The sequence below is a fragment of the Rhinatrema bivittatum genome, chromosome 6 (genome assembly GCF_901001135.1).
Source record: "Rhinatrema bivittatum chromosome 6, aRhiBiv1.1, whole genome shotgun sequence".
Taxonomy (NCBI): Eukaryota; Metazoa; Chordata; class Amphibia; order Gymnophiona; family Rhinatrematidae; genus Rhinatrema; species Rhinatrema bivittatum.
The window spans coordinates 35,287,450-35,310,883 of NC_042620.1; the positions used below are offsets into that span (position 1 = coordinate 35,287,450).

The 23,434-nt window shown below is 44.5% G+C and overlaps 1 protein-coding gene across 4 annotated transcripts in view; it reads left to right on the plus strand.

Annotated features, from left to right (window-relative positions):
• Nucleotides 1–23,434, plus strand: part of KALRN (kalirin RhoGEF kinase) — a 1,195,491-nt gene that overhangs the window by 695,581 nt on the left and 476,476 nt on the right. For 3 of the 4 annotated variants that reach the window (XM_029605240.1, XM_029605241.1, XM_029605242.1), the window contains 3 exons: nt 3,379–3,545; nt 14,178–14,297; nt 19,492–19,710. In XM_029605240.1, the coding sequence (XP_029461100.1) occupies nt 3,379–3,545; nt 14,178–14,297; nt 19,492–19,710 (506 nt within the window). The remainder of the gene's footprint in view (nt 1–3,378; nt 3,546–14,177; nt 14,298–19,491; nt 19,711–23,434) is intronic. The other variant, XM_029605245.1, reaches the window with a different exon arrangement.

Consider the following 23,434-nt stretch of genomic DNA (forward strand, 5'->3'; position numbering starts at 1 on the left):
AAATAAATCATCTCCTGGACTCCCAAGCAAAATAATCCCCTTTTCTTTTCTTAGTTCACTGCAGGCATTGTTTTTCTGTTGCCATGCCTCTCGTTTTGTGTTTTAATTGTACATTGAGTGACTGTTTTCTAGTTATTTCAAGGCCCTTTGGGGGGGGGAGAAATAGCAACGTTTTGTCACATGTTTCATGTCATCACTGCCTTCCGACATGTCTGAGGAATGCTTCACGATCCTCGATCCTGAGCTTGCTTTCTTCATTTCCTAAACTATGAGATCAGAGCTCTGGTGAGCAGTAGCTGGGGGTGGTGGGTGGAGTTGGGGGCTCCTCACTTGAGAATCCTTCCACTTTTTTGCGTACCAGAAACAGCTGCCACAAACTCCATGGGTCGGAAGAAAGAGAATGCCCTGCTTGCCCACCAGATAGAAAAGTAGTTAAAAAGAACCAACTCTGGTTGGGTAGCGATGCTGTGCTGTGTGTGTGTGTGTGTGTGTGTGTGTGTATATATATATATATATATATATATGTATGCATAATCAATTCTGGATGAAATGACTTGGGAGTATGTGCTTTGCTTGAATTGCTAAAAGTTGATAAAGATCCCAATGTGCTAAGCTGCAACAACAACATGGGTCATTCTCATGCGATAAATAACGTGCGATAGCAGGCCATGTTAATCGTATGCAAATGAGTTTGGAGGTAAATTGCACATGTTAGATTTCTCGTATTAAAATAGCCATTATCGCAAAGAAACTTAATTACATCTCCTTAAGGTGTAGTAGGTTTCCTGGGATAGTGGCTGCCTGTTGACTTTCGCACAGTTCATCGTGTGTTAATTTACTGTGTGAACACAGGGTAACGAGCTGTTGTATGTAATTATGCAGCTCATTGCCTAGTTCTGCATAGACGTGGTGCTGAATTTCATGATGGCTAATTAACGTGTGCTAAAACAGGAAATAGCTGGCGCTAAATTTCACAATCATGATACCATGCGCTAGTTGTTGCTTTAGCAAGCATTAAACGTGTTTGCAAACTTGAGCACTTGTCAAGCATTTGTAATTGCTGATTTCACACCGGGGGAGGGGGGTTTTCAGTCCTTTTTAGTTGATAGATGCAATGACGGATGCAGCACACCCTTGGGGAAATCTTTTTGAAATGCATGTTGGGATTCCATTGGTCTACAACTTGCAAGGTTCCATTAGTCAAAATTTCGAAACAACCAAGAAGTTTTTAAAGTTCTGATATAGAGCTGCCCCATATCTATTTTTGCATATGGTACAACTTACCAGTCAAAGGAGCGCACATTTTCAAGATAATCCACTTGGCCTCCTACTTTAGAGGGTTTCCTTCCAGGTGTTAGCTGATGTTTTCCTTGGGCCTGTCAAGAAATCCAGTCTCTCAGCGGCATGCACAGAAGCAGCCATAAGGAACTCCCAGGAAGCTGTTTTCTCCCTGGCTGGCTGCAGAGAAGAAACTCGTAAAACTGTGCAGCTGTACGACTTTGGGCTGGCCAGGTTAAGATTCTGCTTGAGCCGTTCGTGCCAGAAGAAGAACGTCACGTCGCTAACGTTAGGTCCGCCTCCCACCTCCTCTCTTCGGTCCCTTTTCTCCTCTCAGCTGCTGGAGGTCCGGGAAGAACGAAGAGGAGACGCAAGAGGCAGATCTGAAGCTGGGGCGGCACTCAAGGCCCCCCCTCAGAGCTGGTGCCTGTGCATCAGATTGCTTTTCTCAACAATTTAAATGTTCAGCAACTAAATGACACAAAGCATATTCTCTTATACCCTATTTATATATCGTAGATTATAATTCACCATCTGAGATTTTTTGGCTCTTTGGAGAATAAGACAGTGTATGAATAATACTTTCTGTCTCCCAAGGACAAGAACCATTAGCAATATGGGTCACATTTGTTTTCAGCCTATGCCCCATTTCGTTTGCAGCCACGAGTGAAAAAGAAAAGTGTTAAATGTGTCATAAAACAAACGGATGGCCAAGACATTGGAGTGCTCACGGGGTAATGAGACAAAAGCCAACCTCGTTAGAGCCTCTATTAGTCCGCAATTGAAAACCAGAATCGCTCTGGGTGCTGCCAGATAGAAACAACACTTGTTTAATGCCGCATGGCTTGAATCAAAAAAACTAAAACGAACAGAATTCATAGTTTGGCTTTGGTGAAGAGCAAATATATATTTAAAAAAATGTAAAAAAACAACAACAAACAGTATGAAAAATCAACAGAACCTGTTGCTGATTGATGTATATCGTGATGGAATTAGTAAGACAATGATTATGCATGTTTTTGCATATTTACTTAAGCTATATAGTTAGGGTCCTTCGTTTTCAGTTTTTATTTTATTTTTCCTGGGATTTTATCTGTGTTTCTTATTACAAAATAGGAGAAAATCAGTAGGGAAAACCCCCCGAGTCTTTGTTTCCACTGATTTTCTCCCGTTTGTTTCGTTGTAATAAACACCAAATAATTTGCAGGAAAAAGAAAATGAAAACTGAACATGAAGGTCCCTATATGTAATGCACGGCAGCAGGGGCTGCATGACGTCCTCTGATTATAAAACCAATCTGATCTTGTTGCCATAGCAATGAAATGCCATTAGCATACGGTTGATTGAGGGCAACCAAGGAGACGGTGTGGTAATGCAGAATCTAAAATATGGAGAGTTGTGTCATTCATGCCCTCGATGGTCACTTGTGACACCATTGGGCTAGACTAGAGGCTGGGATTCTTATTCCCAGCAAGTGAGGCTCGGGGACTCCTAGGAATTGAGCAAGGCATCCAATTGGTCGACGCGGTTCTCAAGATCTACAAATTGCACTCAGAATTGTGTTGGTTAAGCAGTTTAAATCGCTGTGCTCTCTTTACCTTGTTACGCTGAATCAGCCAAAGCTTTTTTTTTTTCCCTTCTAAGTCCGCAGAGTTCACTTCTGAAATTCCCTCAAAGATAAGTTTTTCATTTCAGCTTGGGAAGGCGTGGAGCATGGTGATGAGAGGAGTAAGGGCAGGGGTGATTAAAAACAGCCGCTGTACAATCTCTTGTTAATGTATCGCTTTCTACTTTCAAATGGGACCATTGAATATTAGTGTTACTTGTAAGTGATGCTTGTAAAAAAAGCAAACAGTCATAGGAATCGGTGGTATAAGTCTGAATGTCACATCTTTGTCATGGAATTTTATTTCCTGATTTGCTAAAAAAAAAATTTTTTAAATGGTTACCCTGCTTATCAGAGCGTGAGTTTTTAATAATGTTTATAGAAGAAGCTAATGTTTGCACATGTTATAGTTTTATAAGGAAAAAGGTTGCAGATGCAATAACTGACACCATATTGTTGGGTTGTTTTTTTTGGGGGGGGGGTGGAATTATCAGGTATCGAATTAATCTGCGAAAAGGATATTGATCTCGCAACACAAGTGCAAGAGCTGCTGGAGTTCCTCCACGAGAAACAGCACGAGCTGGAGCTGAACGCCGATCAGACCCACAAGCGACTGGAGCAGTGCCTGCAGCTCAGGCACCTGCAGGCGGAGGTTAAACAGGTTAGGCCAAGTTTTCCGTCACTCTTACCCCGAGTGGGGGGAGGGGGGACCTCGCCTGTTGCTTGGCAGTTTTAGAGCTGGATTCATTTTCTGAAAAAAAAAAAAAAAAGTTCATTGCTCATCAGAAATAAGCAGCGCCGATTACTGTCGTACATCCGGACCTTCATCACCTGAACTAGGGGTGGCCAACTCCAGTCCTCAAGAGCCACGGAGCTCCATGCATATGCCTTGTGAATATCCTGGAAACCAGACCTGTTTGTGGCTCCTGAGGACTGGAGTTGGCCACCCCTGACCTAAACTGTGGTTGTCCTGTGCCTCTGAGTAGTAAGTAAACATCCTGCCAGGCCCGGTGACAGGGCGGTCACTGATCGAGGTCAGTCCTCACGGGCTGATGCACGCCTTGTTTCGCCCCAATCAATGTATACATTTGCAGTCCTGCTGTTCTTTATTTGTATGGCCCAGCAGTTTTCTCTAGCATCTTTTGAGCTTTCTGCTCATTTGGAATTGGCCTCTACTGGGGGCTCCTCGCCATGAACCTTCATTTTGCAAGTATCCCACGGAGTTTCCCCCTTTGTAACCCTCTCTCTCCCATGGGGTTGCACATAGCCCAGCCCGGTCTGTGGCTGAGACCTACAAACTCTGGCTCCATCTGTAACCTTAGGGGCAGATTTTCAAAGCCTACACGTGTAAATCCAGGCGGATTTACACGCGGGGGGGGGGGGGGGTTACGTGCCGGGCCTATTTTCAAAGTGCGCGTAAAGCCCCAGGACACGTGTATGTCCCGGGGCTCGAAAAAAGGGGTGGGGCGGTCCGGGGGCGGGGCAGGGGCGGGGCCGGAGCCTCCAGGCACAACTTATAAAATAAAGGTGGAGGGGTGGGGGATTTAGGTAGGGCTGGGGGGGGCGGGTTAGATAGGGGAAGGGAGGGGGGGGGGCCGAAGGAAAGTTCCCTCCGAGGCCAACTCCGGTCCTCGAGAGCCACAGAGGCCAGATTTTCAATATAGCCGCAATGAATATACGCGAGCTAGGTTTGCCTACCATGGAGGCAGTGAGTGCAAACCTAGCTCAAGCAGATCCATTGTGGATATCCTGAAAACCAGGCCTCTTTGTGGCTCTCGAGGACCTGAGTTGGCCGCCCCTGTAGTAGATGATGGCCCAACCAGTCTTCCCCTGAAAAGACTCCGAAATAACTCAAAGGATTCAAAAGGTCATCTGGGTTGAATTGACATTCTCAGCTGTAGTGCACCGACATATACAGCTCTATAAAATGACCTTAAAAATAAAAGTTGCTTTCTAAAAAAAAAAAAAAAAAATCCAGTGTGTCCTTCTGAGAGCTGTGCACTAAGCAGCCCTCTTAACCTCCTGCCGGGCCTGTCCAGAAGCGATGGCAGAAAACTGCATCACCTTTGATGAGCTCCGTAGGGGTGCTGAGCTAGGGAAGGAGGATGTGAGACCAGTGGTAATACGGAGTTATTCTCTCCTCCTGCCAGTCTTCAGCAATACATTTTATCACTCAACAGAAGCCACGGGTAACATTTCTGCCTGGTTATTATTTTTCAGTAGGTTAGTTGGAAGCGAGTTTTAAAAGCCACAGTGCTCCAATGACTTGGCGTACGCGTGCGGGAAGGGGTGTGTGTGTGTGTGTGTGGCGGGGGACGACGACGACAGGGGTTTGACGGGGGACGGGACGGGACATAATCTCGTTGTCAGGTAAAGGAGCCTAATGGTTAAGATCTTCCTTTTGCATTCTGCTGTTTATTTTATTTCAGAATGTTTTTGCAAGTTCTTTGAACTTTACTTGCGATCTGAGTAAAATTAGATAGGCGTTGACTCTTACAGGTCTTCCTTTCATTGGGTTCAGAAGGTTGATTGTGAATAGAAACAAAAGATCATGTCGGCGGATGAGGACCATCCCAGTCTAGGCTGGCGCAGTTCACGATAGCAAAGATCCGCAAATTAGTTTAATGGACCACGTTTTTGGTTTTTTTTATGAGAAGAAAGCGAAATTAGGCCATTCTTAGCTCGTAGGAAGCGTTAAGTGCCACGGGATGAACACATTATTTTATTATATAGGGATCAGTGCTTGCAGATCTCATTATGAATGAAAGGTGCATGGTTGTCGGCGTTGCGTATAGGTGCATTTCCCTGCACTCGCCTCTTTTGGCATTCCTCCCGCGGATGATATGTCAGCGTGGGCAGCAGACATTATAAGCAGCAGCAGCCCCAGCTCCCGCTGCTTCTCCCGCTCACCGGCATCAGCTGTGGAAACGGGCGATGCAAATGCTTGACTTCTCCCTCCCTCCCTTTGGGAGCATTGTTGGAGTGACAGCACAGAGTCCCTGTCCCTGCTCCAGACACACAAGAATTCCACTGCCTGAGGGTTGAACAGAAAGGCCCCGTTTCCCCACACATCTTGTCCTCTCCTGGTGTTCCCTCGCTGGCTCCCTCTGAAGTTCCACTCTTTAGCCTCCCGGGTTTTTTATTTCAGATTGCATACACAGTCTGGCACCGCTCTCTTTCTGAGGTCTGATTAACTAGGGATGTGCTATTGTTTGAAACGACATTGCGCTTGACGTTGTCTGTATTCGTTCATGTCGTTATTTTAAACAAAACTACGAAAAAAGAAAAAAACTTTGTGAATTTTATGTAATTTTTTTTTTGTTTGAGTGCCCACTAATTCAAAATAACGCACACGATTTCATTTTGGTACAGACTAACTCAAAATAATACGCACGATTTCAAATGAGTGTGCAGCAATTTGAATTAATGCACAATAACAACGATACATTTTAAAACAAATTATAAAATAAACAAATATAAAGTAATTGAAAAAAAAACTAAAAATGAAACTATTTTTGCTGTGTGCATCCCTATAATTAGCTGCCATATGCCTTTTTATTCTTAGTCATGTGTTCTCCTTGGATGTCCCAACAGCATCAAACAGGCAACCTCCAACTGCCGTAAGGTTATCAAATGTCTCCAGATTTTCAGGACGCATTGATCCAGTCCTAGTCCACTGCCTCCCGAGACTTGTAGTCCTTTTTTTTCTTAGGGAAATTTATAGGGACACCAGAACTACAAGTCCCTGTATGCAGTGGGAGTAAAACCAGGACTGGATCCTTCTGTCCTGAAAAAATAGGGCCAGTTGGTAAGCCCATGCCCCCGTGCTTCTCCCTCCTGGCACCCTCCCTCTAGAACAGATTACCTGCCACGGTGAATGATCCTCTCTCTCTGTCTCTTCTATCTCATATCCCGATATCTAATTTCTCAGTTTGTTAAACCATGTCTCTTGCTTCCTAACATTGTACCATCTTTTATTTTGTTTTCTTATTATAAGGCAGCCTGGTCAGGGCGACATATAAATAGGGCCAGAAGATGATGCACGAGAGGCGAGTTAATATTCTGAGGAATCCCGATGCTCCTGCCGCTTTAAGAGATCAGCCTAGGTCCCTTTCTCCATGTAGGGATGTGAAAGCCACTTCTGAGCCACACTGCTAATTCAGTACAGAAGGGTTTTAGCATTCAGCTCACAAGAAAACTAAATCAGGCAAATCAAAAAGATAATAATCCTATTGCACAGGTGTGATTAGAAGGCGCCCACCCCATCCTTGGCATGATCGGATGTAGGAATAGTTCAAAACAAATTTGAGAAAAATGAAGTTTCTAGCATATGACATGCTGGGAATTGTCAATGTAAATAACAGGAAATAAAAGACTTCAGGTCACTCTTGGGTAAGGTAGACCTGCAACAAGTGGTGCCAGTAAGCTTTTTTGTTTAAATAGTACTACTACTTCTACTACTACTACTTAACATTTCTATAGCGCTACATGACATGGGCAGCACTGTACAAACATACAAAAAGGCAGTTCCTACTCAATAGAGCTTACAGTTTAATAAGACAAACATACAGGACATAAAGCAAGACAATGATTAAAAAGAAAAGAAAGTTAGTCAATAAGACTAAAAGCAGACAATCAGGCCTAAGATTTAAAAGCGGTTTTAAAGAGGTGGCTCTTTAGATGGCATGTAAACGCGGCGAGAGAGGGAGCATGGCGCACCAGCTCAGGAAGACTATTCCAAGCACCCGGCGCAGCCAGGGTGGAAAGCACGGCGAGGGGAATCGGCAGTAGAGGAGAAGGGCAGAGACAGGCGTGAATTATCAGACGAGCGGCGTGCACGAGGAGGGGTGGAGAGAAGAGAGAGAGAGAGAGAGCTGCGTATGTCCTGTCGCGTTGGGTCGGTGGTGATTTCTAGGCGGAGAAAATGGAACAAGCTGCAAACATGACCATAAACTGAGCCTTCGCAGTAAAGGACCTAGTGAGAGTATTCCTAGGTAGCTCTGGAGAAGATTTACATTATACTTTTGCAGCGCGTCATGGTTTTATTTATCTGCCCTGTGGATTGCTTCGGAATGCCATCCAGCTTTGGGAAAGCCAGGGTTAAGTATCTTGCTTCCATTAGGATGATTAATGCAGCACTAATAATATTCTGAGATTGTTTTTCTAATGACAGTAAAACGAGGATTAGCATGCAAAGTGAAATCACTTATTGTTTCTCGCAGAAGCATAAAAACTAAAAATGGTCATACAGGTTAGGGGAAGAAAAAAAAATCCCAAAGTTCTGCTCAGACACTAAAAATGCTGTGGGTGGGCGGGCAGTCATCAGGATAATATTTTACGAAGGCCTCGGTGGCTTCTAACAGTTCCTGGAAGCCCTGGAGATGTTCAGGTTTCTTGAGGAGGGCTTCTCAGTCCTCGTTCCCCCAGGCCCCAGCGCCGGGAAGCACTGGGATTGGTAGAATCATAACAAGAGTGAGGTGTCCATGCGGTGGATTTATCAGGCGAGTGAGCAGGCACCAAGAAGGAGAAGAAACAAAGGGGCCTCGTCCCCAAATACGAAAGCAATTAATGTTTATAGTCCTTTGCAAAGAAATGTTTTATTGGTTGGGGGCGAAGCTTCTTGCCTGCACTCTTGCCTCTCAGCCTAGCCTAGCTCTTACCTGCACCTTTTCAATTGGTGCTCTTTTTTTGAGGTGCAGGGGGTTCTCCCAAAACCCGGGTGTAAGTTCTCTTTCCTCCGAAAGGAGCAGCCTTCTGGGCTTTACTAATCTCCCAAGGCGGTATCTTCCCGTCTGTGCAGCACAGCTCAGACGACCGTGGTGGCTCTGACCTGGGCCCTACCTTATTGCAAGAGGCCTGGCTGCACCTCGCTGCGGGATACCGACAACTTCATCCTGCTGAATCGATTTCACAATACGAGGCCCACTTTATATGCAGACCCACGACCATTAGAATAATTTCTCCTGGCCATTAGCACTGAGCTATTTACTCTCCTTGTCGGCTTAACTCGGGAACATGGGTGACAGCTGTATCGGGCAGAAGTTGGTGAAGCAGAAAATTATTGATTACTAAAGTAGTTGACATTTAGACTCAGGCAGTTCATTTGCCCTTCATTGATCATTGTCTAAGTTTAGACACTGAGACCCAGGAGTCATTTATGCAGTGACAAAGTTCAGCAAAGGCTGCCTCTTCATAGACCTCACAAATGAAGCCCGGTGAGCGGTCCTGCTGATGATAAATTTGAAGCGTGGCACTGGATTGCTAGAATCCCTCGTTCTACCGGGCAGCGGGGTTCAGAAGTGAGGGGGTTGATAAGAGAGCAAAAGAAATGTCTCTTGCCCAGCTAATCAGAAATGCAACCTTTAATAAACCAGAGAAACAGATTGGCTCACCTTATTCTTGCCTCCTGCTCCGGAGTCTGTCTCACAGGGATGTCGCTGGGGCAAATCAGTACTTCAGTCGGTCAGAGCCTACTGCAGCTTCTTATACTGGTCCAGTGAAAAGACGATCGCGCTGTAGAAAGAAACCAGCGCCCTCCCAGGAGAGGCATTCCTGTATAACCTTGAGACCCTCAGGCTGCTGCTGTCCTGTTTCTACCAGGGCTCCTCTCAATCATCTAGTGTTTAACTGTACTGGTCAGGCAGCAGCACCTTAACCACTCTACATGGCCTATTGCATAGCACATATATATTATGCACCCACTGTAATTTGAATTACTCTGTACCCTTGGTAACTCTAATCCTTTTGTAGCACGCTTTGAGCTCTCTGGTTGGAAAAGCATTATATAAATAAATGAGGATGAGGATGATGATCAGGGAATGCACTTTCTTCTTCAGTTGCTGTTGATTATTGCTTGCTCTTTGCATGTAACCCCTGGGCAGATAGTCCCGGAAAGAGATCCCAAAGGCCCATATCTCAAACACAGTCTCTGATGTTAAGCCACCCCATACGGCTGTTCTTCTTCAAGCTGGCAAACAGCACCGACAATCACCCACTTGTCAACAGCACTGATGAGCTCTCACTGTCCAACTATCGCAATAAAACTCTGGAGGTTGAAACGGTTTCCAGCTCATTCTTTACTGAAACATGTAGTAGGTGGAATGATCTTTACAGGCTGATTTACCTGTTAAGATGACATTACACAAATATTCCTTAATATATTTGTGACTCCTGAAAGTCTTTAAATCTTTCAGATGTTAAAGCCAATTGCTTAATCTGTAGTATTTGTTCTTCCAAATTTTAGCTTCCCTCCCATGTAGTTGGAGTTTTTAAGGCTATATACTCTCATATAGAAGTTTCCAAAACACATGGTCATATCTCTTCTACCTCTGCAGTAGTTTTCTGACAAATCCTCTTTCTCTTCACCTGTGCCTGAATGGTAAATACTGAACACCTCTTCCCCCAGTATCTTCCATAGATGAATATTAACCCTAGTGGGGTCCGAGATGACTCTGCTCCTCTCCTTTGTGCTTTCTCTGTTTTTGGACAACCATAAGTCATCCCTCCTTCAGGAATCTGATGATCCCAGGCTCCTTCATGTGGAAAGAAACCTCTCTGTTAAGAGTCAGCGCAAGCAAGGAAAAATAGAACTGAGCCCCAATAGATGGGGAACCCCCCAAAAAATGAAAAGAATAGGGAGGCGTGGAAGAAAATGTCCCATATCGGAGAAAAACAAAAGTCTCCATGGAGGCAAAGCCCTCAAACAATAAGTTAATACATAGAGACAGGCAAGATCTGACCCTCGAAAGGGTAACAAAAATCCCACAAGGTAAAATGGTGGTCAGAGTTTATGTATCGGAGGAACGCACCAGCCACCATCTCCCACATGGCAGACTTAACCACCCACACTCTTATCCTGTGTCCTCCCAAACATGCATTGGTTTAGACTCAACTGGTGGAGGACCAGGAAGTCTCTACATGCAGTGCTGGTCATTCAAGAACACACCCATCCCCCTTTGCCATCCTGGCACATGTATGGCAGGCTGCAGAGGAGAAGATGCGCAGTTATCATTTGATCACAGCTGGTTGCTTTAGATTTAATCATGTGGCGGCAAAGTGACTTGCCCAAGATCACAAAGAATGCGCCGAAGAGGTTGCACTCCAGAACAGGTCAGGTGATTGACTCAATATCTAAGGCACTCCTTTACTCCTGTAATTAGCATTCTTGAAGTGGCTAGTAAACATGTTGAGTTGATGAACAGAACTGAGTTTTCTAAGATTTTTCAGCCATATTTGTTATACAGTAGTGATTTATCATAGGTTAAGTAATTGTCAAGGTTATACAAGCTCCCTAATGAAAGTGCAGATGAGTAACCCCTAATCCCATAGAATTTAGAGTGAGTGCCCTATGGCAAAGTCATGTGTGCCAGAAAGCTGACAGAGAGGCCACTTCACTGCTCTATATGCCACACACCAGGTCATGTCACGTAGGTGGATCCGCCTCCTTTCACTCCTAAGAACAGCTGGACTCTGTTCCATATCCCAAAAGGAGACTCAGTCTATCTCCATGATCAATTCCTGGCAAGGCCAAGCATGGACAAACCTGATTAACTAAGTGTCTGATAGGTGTCTAGGCCACTCGTCATCAGAGAAACCTGCCTTGTGATTGGGTAGCGAGTTTTACCTGCCCTGCATGAGTTGCAAGTGTCCTTTTCACATCAACAGTACTTCCAAGGCCAGATTTCCCATTAGGCATGAGCCTGGGAGGCCCTCTGTCCGATAGGATGCTGCCACTTGCCTGACTCTGCAGCTGAATGTCGCGTTGCAAAAAGGACCATCCAGAAGTGCCCTTTCATTGTAGTGGAGAGAGGGAACCTAAAGACTCCTCCCATCTTCAGAAGGGCCCCCCCCCCCAGTATATTGAGATCCTAGGAGGGAAACAGCAGGACGGCAGCAGAGGGAAAAGCACTGAGGATTCTGCACCTAGTGGCACATGATATCCAAATCCAGCCCTGGCACGTCTGCCGACTTTTATTTATTTGTTCCATTTCTCGCATGCCAAACAAAAAAAAAATGCTTCTGGCAACATATAGCAATAATAAAACACCTAAAATAACAATAAAATACTGGCTAACTGGATTCTCTGCAGGCTGCAATAATTCTTATGTTTCAGTAAAAGATAATTATGAGTTTATTTTGATAATCATCCTGCCCTTCCAAGATCACTCTGGATGGGCTACAGTAAAACGTAAAAACAGTCAACATGTAGCGCAGAAGACATGAAATCAAACAAGATATCTATGAGCCGGCTTTGCCTATCACTAGGATTTTTTTTGGCTTTTCCATCATAGATAGTGGGTGGGCATTTTGGAATCCTCCCCTTGTTCTATCCCCACTTTTTTGTGGGCGGGGCGTCCGGGGATTATAAAAGTCCCAGAATCAGAGGGGAAGAGGACTTGAAGAGAGTTGGAAGGAGTAAGGAGTTGCTATGGTTTGTTCCTTACCGTCCCCCAGGTGGACTGACCAAGAGCTCAGTTTTCGGACATTGAAGATGTTTGTACTTTTGGGGGTTGAACCAGTTCCTGATGGAAGGGAAACCCGCTTCTTTTTGCCTTTGCTTAGAGTCAGGGGTGAGGAGTGTGAAGACTTTGAGGTTTGGGGTATTGTGACGGAAGCTTGGAGTTACCTGTTTTGAAGGCTAGTGTTTTTTTGAACAATGGGTTTTGCCATCTTTTTCCAACCCTTGTTCTATGTTGGATTTGCAAAGAGACTACCCTACATTTCAGGGGGAAGAGATTCTGGAAATGAGCGCTGGTGGAGGGGTAAGGAGAACATCCAGGAGGGAGGGTCATGGATAAAGAGACAACGGTTTTCCTAATTTCGATTTTTCTGATGCCGTTTCTCATTTTTTTTCTGCTCTGGCTTGGATTTTGATTTTCAAATTCAAGTAAACTTTTTGTTGAACATCATGGCTGGACTCTGATTTTTCCCTTGGATGTTAGGACTGTGAGTGGAGAGGGAGTTGTTGTTTTATTTTTTGGTTTCTTTTTCCCTCCTGGAGAACTCCCCTGCCCAGTGAGTAGATCAGTGGATCGGGACTTATTTAGGAGAACCACAGACGTGGCCACACCAAGGGCCCAGAAGGTTAAGCCTCCCCCACCCCAAGCCGGATGGACCCCGGCATCGTGGCTCCTCAGTTTCAGCCAGTAAGCCAACTGGGGGTCTCACTACAGATCAATGAACATCAAACAGCCGTAAATAATAAAAAGGCATAAAGTCACCTGATAAATGCACTGCTTGTGGTTAACCTATTATACCAATATAGAACTGCATAAGGAAACAGTGATTTGGGGCCAAAGCTGAGCTAGTTTTCGGTGGTGAGATCATCAGATCATTACCCGTTTTCTGACCGCTGCGCGTGAGGTGGAAATCGCTCATCCGAATAGGTGGGCCTAGGGAGTGTAATTTTCAAAGGCATTTCCATGGTTACAAAGGCCTGTTATAAGATCGCCCGCTATGAGGGTAAACGTACGCGGGACTATCATGTACCCACACTGAGAGGGGGCGGGGCTGGAGAAGGGTTTGCACTTCCATGCACACTTGTTGAATTTTCAAAGATATGTGCATACAGTTTCCCCAAAAAATTCCTGCGCACACATTAGCAGGTGTAACTGTGTGCGGATAATTTTGATGGGCTAATTTTCAAAGCGAACTTATGCTTGTTGGCTCACTTTCAAAACCGGTGTAACTTGAGCACATAATTTGATGGAAAATGCATGCAAGCTGTTACAAAATGACCTCCTAAATGCCAAAATTAAACCAGTGAAGAGCAGTTAGAATGGGTTGAGATGTGTTCTCTGGATTGTGCCGGGCAAGCAGACTGGCGACAGTGTTTTGAAATAGCTGTAAACGCCCCTTTTTTTTCTATCCAGAAGTGTTGCCGTATCTTAGCTTTCAGAGGTCCCTTCTTTGAATGCTGCACATTTTTTATGATTTATATCTGGAAATTCAAATGTTTTTAATTCTGCATTTGATAACGAGTTGTAAACCGACGCGATGTTTCCTTACGAACGTCGGTATAAAATAAATAAATAAATAAATAAATAAAACGTTCATATGGAACATCTTTCCATAGTTCTTGGTTGGTCCAGTAGAAAGCAGCGGCCTGCAAAGGATCCAGCTTTCTCCAGGACCAACCTGGCTGCCAGATCTCTGCCTTCCAAGTTATCTAGCCAAAGCGATTTATTGTACCGTGTGCCGAACTGTATTCCGCACCTCTAGTAGCTGAGGTAACAGGGGAGGGGGAGGGGGCTTGCATCAGGGCACTCTCTCAGCTGTGTGTCTTGCTTTTCAGGTGCTGGGCTGGATCCGGAATGGAGAATCGATGCTGAATGCTAGCCTTGTTAATGCAAGCTCCCTGTCAGAAGCTGAGCAGCTCCAGAGGGAACATGAACAGTTTCAGCTGGCTATTGAGGTACTGTCATTACTGTGGGGTTTTGTTTTTTTTTTTTCTTCCCCCAGCTGAACAAAATATATGGGCTGTCATCTCTGCAGAGCAGTTTTTGTTGGAAACCAGCACTCAGGAGAAGCAGGCAATGAGCTGCTGACATAATAGAAATTGCTCTGAAATAGTGCAGGAAGAGTCCAGCAGTCACTCATCACTCCGGCTTCTTTATCGTGCAGAATTCACCAGCTGCGTGAAAGGCCGAGTATCGAGTGGTGTCGGCATCTGCCCTTTTTTCTTAATTCCCCTAATGCTGCAGGTGAAAATATTCAGGGGGTGAGCCAGCATTCCATCCCACAGAAATGTACTCCTGTGCATCATTTTTTGCACAGCTCCGAATTTCACTCAATAGAGCCCTTCGATGTGAGATAACGTGACAATGTCGCGGGCAAATGTTACATAACCATCTTCTAGTAATGATCACCACAAAATACTCAGTATCCATAGTCCTAGCAATGGACATGAAACGTAATGAGGTCAGGAGGTCCTTTCTTACAGCAAGATTTTACCTGACTGCATTGGGGGTCTTAAGTTGATGCTTCTTGTTTTTCACTGAATTACTTTGCTGTTCCCATATGAGATAACAAAAATGTACAATGCAAATCAATTTCATTTCATAAAGTATCTTGCATCCTAGAATGTATCGCAACCAGAAAAGAAAAAAAAATGCAATACAGATCATTAAAGTGTTAAAAAAAACGACAGTACACTCAGTTTGCATATGTGCCGTAGTGCAATGGCTCACAACCCGGTCCACAAGCACCATCTGACCAGTCTGGTTTTCGGATATCCACCATGAATAAGCATGCGCTAGATTTGCGTGCACTGCCTCTGTTACACGTTGCTGTGTCTCACGCGTATTCATTGCGGGGTATCCTGAAAACCAAACCGGCTGGGTGGTCCCCGAGGACCAGGTTGCAAACTGTTGGCCCATCGAATTAGCTGTTGAATTGATAGCACACAGTTTCCATGCCTATTAGATATAATTTTTCAACAGTTGTATCTGTATCTTTTCATGGCAGAGCAGAAGCTTTAAATAAATGCACTCTGCGTGCATCAGTTCCACAAGAATTATACAGAGCAGAGAGAGGTGTATGACACCGGCCCGCCCCTCAAAGGCTGCACCCAGGTCTGGTTTTCTGGGTAACTGAGCCATGAAGATTAACTTGGGTGTCAGGGCAAACATGCCCAGATGAACATTCATCATGGATAGCCTGAAAAGCAGGTCCCTTTGTGGCCCTCCAGGACCAGAGGTGTGCACTTCTGCTATAGAACTATGCAAAGAGGAGAGAAGCGCACCAAGATCCTCACTCATTTAATCAAAGCCTTGATAGTATAATTAGTCTCTGAGCTAGTAGGAGAGCAGAGTGGGCTTGGGGGCTGCTTACTTTGCTGTAAGCTCTGTTTACTGATGGAAATAAGCTCACAATACACTACAGGACTTTTCTCATTTTGCGCCTGCGGGAAGAATGCTTTGCAACGTAGGTCCCCGTTCAGGGCCAATAGGAACAGCCACTCAGTGTGCAAAGCCCCTCTGAAGGCAGGAGAATGACAGAAATGTGAGACTAGACCGCAGCGGATGAAAAGCCAGGAAGAATGTCGCTCTCCTCCTACCCTCCGGACAGCGAGGAGGAGTTGGGGCGACAAGGGAGAGAGAGAGGGGGACAGGGGATCAGAATGGCACAGGTAGGCTTGCCTGCCCTGGCAGCTGGCATGCCTAGTTGCGGCTCTGGTCCCGTTACACTTATCGGAGGCTTCTGGAGGAATCCTCAGTTGCCAAGCTTGAAAAATCCAGATCTGAAAAAAAATCCAGACCTGTACGCTGGAAAAAGCTCAATCAAGCCATTGGATTGATTGCGCCGGGCTTTACTAGCATCTGAATCCTCTCTTTGCGTGGGAGATGTCTGCTGTCCTAGACAGTTGGAATCAGCGCCACGCTGTTGTTATTTTTAGATGTCTGTAGGCCTTAATGGCCTCCTCCACTTCACCTCCCGTCGAGCGGCCCTTTGTCTCTGCCTTGCCCAATCAATATGTGGGTCGGTTAGAAACACACATACTAGAAGGAGTCACCGCCGTGATTAGTGAAGGAAAACCAAACCTTTATTCCCAAATTCAAAGTTTATGAGCAGATGGACAGGCCTGTATCCTTGTCAGGATTGGGTAGGCCCTAAGGCATACTTTATGCTGCAAATCAGTTAATTGGGGGGGGGGGGGGGGGCTTTCCAGTTTCACATTCATTGCATCCATGGGCTGTGCCTGGCTGTGCTTTAGTTTTACTGCTTTACAACCAAGGCTAGAAAAATTCATCTGTCCGGAGGCAGGATAACTTGCTTGCCAATGGACCGCTCATGCCATAATGTGCAGGAAGAGTAGACCACGGCCCTGGGGGTCTACCTTGTGGAAAATGACCGTAAACCAATAAGGGCGAGGTCATTTTCCCAGTAGGGTCAAAGTTGAAAAGCATGTATGCATGCACGTGCTTGGCTTTGACCTCATTCTTTCATTTTGGAACGAAGTTCCAGTTTTCATTCCTCAGCTGGAATCATCCGGCATTGCGTGCACTTCTGCTTGATGGACAGTGCAGCTTTCCGCAGGCTGTCTGCAGGCGCAGGCAGGAAATTCCCACTGATTAACGTGGCCCCTGCTACAGATTGGCCGTGAATCACCATTAGATTTCCACAGGATTGCCACCTTTTAGTGATCTGTGCAGCACAGGACCACTGCAGTATTTTTGGTAGTATGTGGCTTTAGACTGCAGACTGATGCTTCTCGATTTCTGTATCTAGAGAGAAATTGCATGTTCAGCTGTGGAGGAGGGAATATGAAATCTCTATTTGCATTGGCTAATAGCACCTTCTAAAATCTAAAATAACTGTTTTAAACCAAAAAAAGCTCTGTTTGCTTGGGGTCTGTAGTTGCTGATTGGAGCCCTCTGCTCATCACCTGTATTTGCCATGGGGAAAATATCTTTGTGCAGTAATAAAATTATAAAACCACTGAAAAAAAAATCTAAAAACGAGAAAAACGTTTTGCTAATGCCACATTAGCGTTTAAAGCTAATAGATCTTCAAAGCTCAAAGCACAGAGGTCTCCAAAGATGGTTTAGACGTTAAGTTCATTTTCAGTTCAAATCCTCTGATGCCTGTTTAAAATGAAGCATCATCGCAGTAAGCGTGGCAAAGCAGAAGGAAATTCAATTCTGCGGTTTCTTGACAGTCTCCGTACATGCTTCTGCCAAGCAGTAGTCCCTTGGCTAATAGGTCTCAACGTCACATAACAGTATTTACAGGATTCCCCAAGTTCCTCTCGCGAGGCTCACAGATTTAGCTCAGACTTTATGCTCCAGGAATAGGCAGCAGACGTTGCTGGAAGGCAGTTTGTGGCTTCTGTTTAAAATTACCGGTCGCACTGTCTACTGCAGTTCCCTTTTCGCCAGGCTTTCATTGCGCAACCTTGAGCGCCTCCAGCTGCCGGAATCCCAGTCAGAGCCCAGAGCAACTCGGACCTCCTAAGCCCAGTCCTGGAGAAGCCTCACAGTTCAGATCCCCCTGCCTCGTTTTCAAACATGTATGACCAAACTGGGCCCCCTGACTATCTCTCCCGGCTTCCATCCCTCTACACACCAAGCCGAGAACTCCATTCTTCCCAAGTGGCCCGCTTCTCCTCCCTTCCACCGACTGCTGCCGAACTCACTTGCGCAAAGCTGCCATGCCCCAAAACTGTGGAACAAGCTGCCATTATCCCCTTGCCTTGAAACAAAACTATCTTAACTTCAGAAAACAAAGCAAGGCTTGGCCGTTCATCCAGGCCTTCTCACAGTCCTCATGGCTACCAGAATTCTTATCACGTCTTCCTTAAGGGCCTTCTGCCTCTTGCAGATGCCTAAATCACCGCTTTATACCATTCTGGTTCAATCCATCTATGAGACAATCTCCTTAGACTCGCACTGACATAAGCCAGTCTACTACGAACAGCGTATCTGATTACTACACACTCAAGTTTTAAATCTGTAAATTGTAAACCAAAATCTAACTGCAACTGTGATTCATTTTGCCTATAAAGCGTCTTGTGACCATTAATTGTTAAAAGGCAGAATATCAAATGTCTATAAATAAGTAACTGAACCATAATGTGAATGTGCTTCTAATTTTTAGCAGTCTATTCATGTTTCTATTGGGTAAGCTTAGGGTGGCTAAAACCCCATAAAAGCTCTGTAAAAACTGGTGTCCTCATGAGTGAATTTATTTATTTTTTTCTTTATTTTTCTAATTTGTACTTGCCTTTTCAAAATAATCTCAAGGTGGTAAAAATCGTAACAATAACCATAAAAACCATAACCTGTAAACAATAAAATATACTCAAAGAAATTTAGATAGCTAAAATAATAAATTATAAAATAAAAAGGAAACGTTATAACAAAATAAAACAAACCATCAGTAAAAAAACACACAACAGAGCAATAATAAACTATAGCATCATAAATAGAATAAACTATTATAGAAAAAAACAAGGTGACAAAAGGTAGGATCTTGTAATAAAAAACAATAAGACCAATCATACTGTACATTTAAATAGCAGAACTGCATCCTCTAAAGCCAAATGTTATAAACTAAAAGCTGAGTGATTTGATCTCAGTTAATGTTTTTTCAGTGACCTTCTTTTAATTGAGTTGCATTTCATACAGTCCTTGCCAGTTTGCATGATTGTCTGCTTCCCCTCTTTGGAAAGGAAAGTGCTCACCAGTTCTTCCTTTAGAAGATCTGTGAAAGGGTTGGCGTGCATGCTCTTGTACCAGATTTTAATGCAATGCAAATTGCTTTGAAAGAGATTAGGACATCCGAGAACCATGTGGTAAAGAATGGGTCTGGGGATCTGGGTTTCAGATTTTCTTGGTGACTGCTAATGTATAGCGCAGCAGCTGACGGACGACGCTTCTTTATGATCTTAATTGTCAAGACTTCATGCAGCCATTCACTAAAGTAATGGACATTAAAAAAAAACAAAAAAAAACTGCTGTAGTTAAGAAAGATAACTTGGTGTTGTGACTGGAAACCACTTTGAAAACTGTTTCAACTTTCTCACCTCTTCATGCTCACACCTCACCTTTTATCATATTCCCGGCGCATCTGTGCAAACCTCCTCTTTCCTCCCCGCATACACACAGTCCCTCTTTCATGCCACTTCCTTACAGAAGACGCACCAGAGCGCCCTGCAGGTCCAGCAGAAGGCGGAGGCGCTGCTGCAGGCCGGGCACTACGACGGGGACGCCATCCGGGAGTGCGCCGAGAAGGTGGCGCTGAACTGGCAGCAGCTGATGCTGAAGATGGAGGACAGGCTGAAGCTGGTCAACGCGTCCGTGGCTTTCTACAAAACCTCCGAACAGGTGGGCTCATTGACCCGGGGTGCTCCCGGGGGGACAAGACTGAATCACAGTTCTCTTGTTTTCTCAAATGCTTCTTAGCTTCTGCCATCAGAGATCCGCCACGGGCAGCTTGCTGCGCCAGGCCGCGTTTCCTCCATGCATAAGGCGGGTGACACCATGCAAGCGGGAAAATCGACAGGAGATGTGCCTGATGGCGTGTCTAGTTCAGGGGAAGAAAACTAGAGATGTGCTTTGGGTTATAATTTTGTGTCGGGCTTCGTTTTGGGAAACCCCCCCCCCCATGGGAATTTTGTTTTTCTCGTGGTTCGGGGGAGGGGGGGTTTCGGGGCCCCCGATTTTCGAGTTAGCGCGCGCTAGCTCCTGTTAGCGCGCGCTAACCCGAAAATGAATTTTTTCCAAAATTTCGGAAAAAATTCAATCGTTTTTCGATTCTCCCGAACCATTCCGAATTAGGCAATTGAAATTGCCTAATTCGAGAAAACCGATTGCACATCCCTAAATAAAACAATGCCTGCAGATTTGACAGCTGGAGGGGGAAGCAATCCTTGTAGTAGTGAGCGCCCACACGGGCTTTCTGAAATCGCCCCCTTTTGGCTTTTTCAGAAAGCGCACGTTAGCTGCGGAGCCTGTGGGTATTTTGTAGGCAAGTAGACTTGTGGGCAGAAAACAGCAGAAAAAACAATGTGTGATCATCAAAAGCCCTGACCTAGACATGGCCCTGGGTGCAACTCCCCGCAGTCCGACTGTTGGAGCCCACGCATGCTTTAAGCTGGAATGAGGAGAGCGATTCTCCGACAGGTTTATTTACCCAGCTAAATCTCTATCTGCCTACTCACATGACTGTGAAAATTAAGTCCCCCAGCAATCCCCCCCCCCCCCGTCCCCCCCACTCCACCACCCCCATGGGCAGTTTTTGACCAAAGGTTCAGCTCGGATACCATGCATGACTTGACTTCCTCTTCAGTTGCACACTCGTCCTTAAATTGCCCAGGAGCAAGATCCCCAAATCAGGAAGCAACATGTGGTTTCTTAGTCGGCGATGCAGTGCGCCAGCCACTAGGGGCGCCGAGAGTTGCAGGCTAGAAGGGACAGGCTGATTTCCCCTCACCACATGCATGGCCTTGCTGCACTACATCTCCCTGCATGCAATAGGCTTGGCTTGCCCCTTCTGGCATCGAACTGCTGACAACCCTACAAGCAGCCACCAAGCCATTTTTTTTTAACTTTTACTGGTGATTCTTACCACAAGAGGTTTGAGAAGTTTTCAAGAAATGCATCTCCCTCTAGGACCTAGAAAATTGTAAAAATGAAACATATTTCTACAGTTCACGCAGGCCTTTCCTAACTCCAACATTACTTAACCTCCTCCAATCAACATTCTTCGCTAGTAATAGCATTAATAGCCACCTCTTATAATGTTATGATATATATATATATAATTATCTGATCTTCATTTTCCTTCTTACTCCTAGTTATTGATTCCCTGTTACATGTAACTGCTTTTCTGCACCATTGTTCAAATTGTAAAGTTTATTGCACCCCTGTTTCTTGTGAACCAGCATGATGGGACTACTGTCTTGAATGTTGGTATATAAAAAAACTTAAATAAATAAATAAATAAATAAATAAATATCGGTTGCTCAAACGACTTAAATGAGGCAAATCATGATTAAAGGGTTTCAAGGCAATCACGTACATATCCTTGGTGCGGATATTATCAGCCTCCGTTTATAACCTCTGTGGAAATCTCTGTTACTACAGTTCATTTTTGTTGAGCATTTTAATATAATAATTATAACTTCACAAAATTCAATTATTTTACCTAGCTATGTCTCCTTAAAAGTTTATCTGAAGGGTGAAGCCCTACATTTAAAAAGTACTGTTCAGGTCGCGTTTTGCTTAACCAGTATGAGAACATAATGAGAGATCTGCAACCTTTTTTACGGAGCAGAACCAAATATAATTTCAGTTGATGCAAGAGCTAGCAGTGGTAAAAATAGAACTTATTAAAATGTACTGAATGTCCTTATTTGCAGGGAGCGATAGGAAAGGACATTTCACATTTATTGCCACTCAATACGTCTTCCACTTGCCTTCCAGTCTTCTGAGAAACACATGGAAAGGGCCTGGTTATCTAGTCAGGCCTATGGCAAAGTCTAGATTGGTATTTTAGCGGCTACTTTGCTGGTTAATTGATTCATTTATTAGTTGTGTTATTGTTTTCACATGGTTGTAAAGACTGTTTTATTATCACCTACTCTCTTATTTTGCTGTTTCGTTTTAATTATTATTTGATATGCTGGTGTTAATTATTTATTGCTGTTTGTGGCAGTGGTGACATATGGTCCACATATGATCACGTAGCATCGACTTCTGTCAACCCTGGACTGCTCAAAGCCAGAGGTTCATGGGTCAGAGCCATCGAAAATTATATTAGAATGAAATCGCCAATGGTAAAAGAAAGAAAGGGTGATATCAGCTAAAGTCGTGAAATAGAATTTGCCAGAAGTTATGTGCTCTGAAATACAAAAGCCGTACTGCATTCAAAGACTTATTGTAGTAATGAGAACGAGGCAGTAACATTGTAACTGAGGAAAGGCGACTTATTAAAACAGACTGGTGACCAGACATTAAGACTAGACATCAGTTTAAGGAAAAGGTCGTTCAAAGAAAGAATCAGTCAGGGACACAAACTCCACCCATAATTTGATTATTTGTCCGTAGACAACTTTTTGCCAGTCACATTCCAAAAGGTCAATATAAATGTGGACTTTACCTATGATTTTTCTAGATTCTTTTGTTTTCTGATTTTTTTATTACATTGGTGCAAATTCTGCCCGGAGCCAAATCTGCGGATTACAGGCAAGGTTTCTACTTGAAGCTGACTCAGAGGAAAGCATTCTGTAAGACGGCTCAACTGTCCTGGAGGTCCCACTGCCATTAGGAATTTCAGGATGGTCACTAGGAGTTGGCAGATTCGCCCAAACATTTTCCAAAATTAGGCTGGGCGAGTTTCTAGGAGTTAATAGTCATTGCCATTGAGCTTCTAATTCAGGGGGCTCCACTATTAATATGCATGAGATAAACTTTGTATGTGCTGAGCCATCAATACATGCTGATTTGTCTCGTGCATATTCATTGTAGATATCCTGAAAGCCCAGCTGGCCATGGGATCCCCAGGACAGTTTTATGTCCTGGGGATCTCATGGCCTTATCTCCTTATCTCCTTCCTCCCCCAGTTCTACAACCTTGTTTTATTGTAACTTTTGCTTCCTTCGCACTTGTTAAAAGAACAGTTTTTGCACCCCCTGTTATATGTAAACCGGCATGATATGATCTTATCATGAATGCCGGTATAGAAAAACCTTAAATAAATAAATAAATAAAGTTTTAGGGAACCCTGTTCCAATTATTGCTAATCCACAAATTTTTTTAATGACCTTCGAGCAAGGAACCGTTAAAAACGACCTTCTCTTACTAATAGAACAATCTAGTGGGGATCACCATGGACAAAATATTCCCCTCACCTTGCTAGTTTGGGGAAGGTTGAAGTGGCATTGCAGCCAGACTATCAGGCCGATACTGAGTGCACTGTTTTCACCCGGGTTGGACGTGTGTCATGGATGCGCGCCCACAACCCCTTATACAAAAGGCTGAGCTCGGAAATTAGCTCCTGCCCAAGAGCAGACGTTAATTTATGAGCAGCCCGGAAAAGGGTACAGAA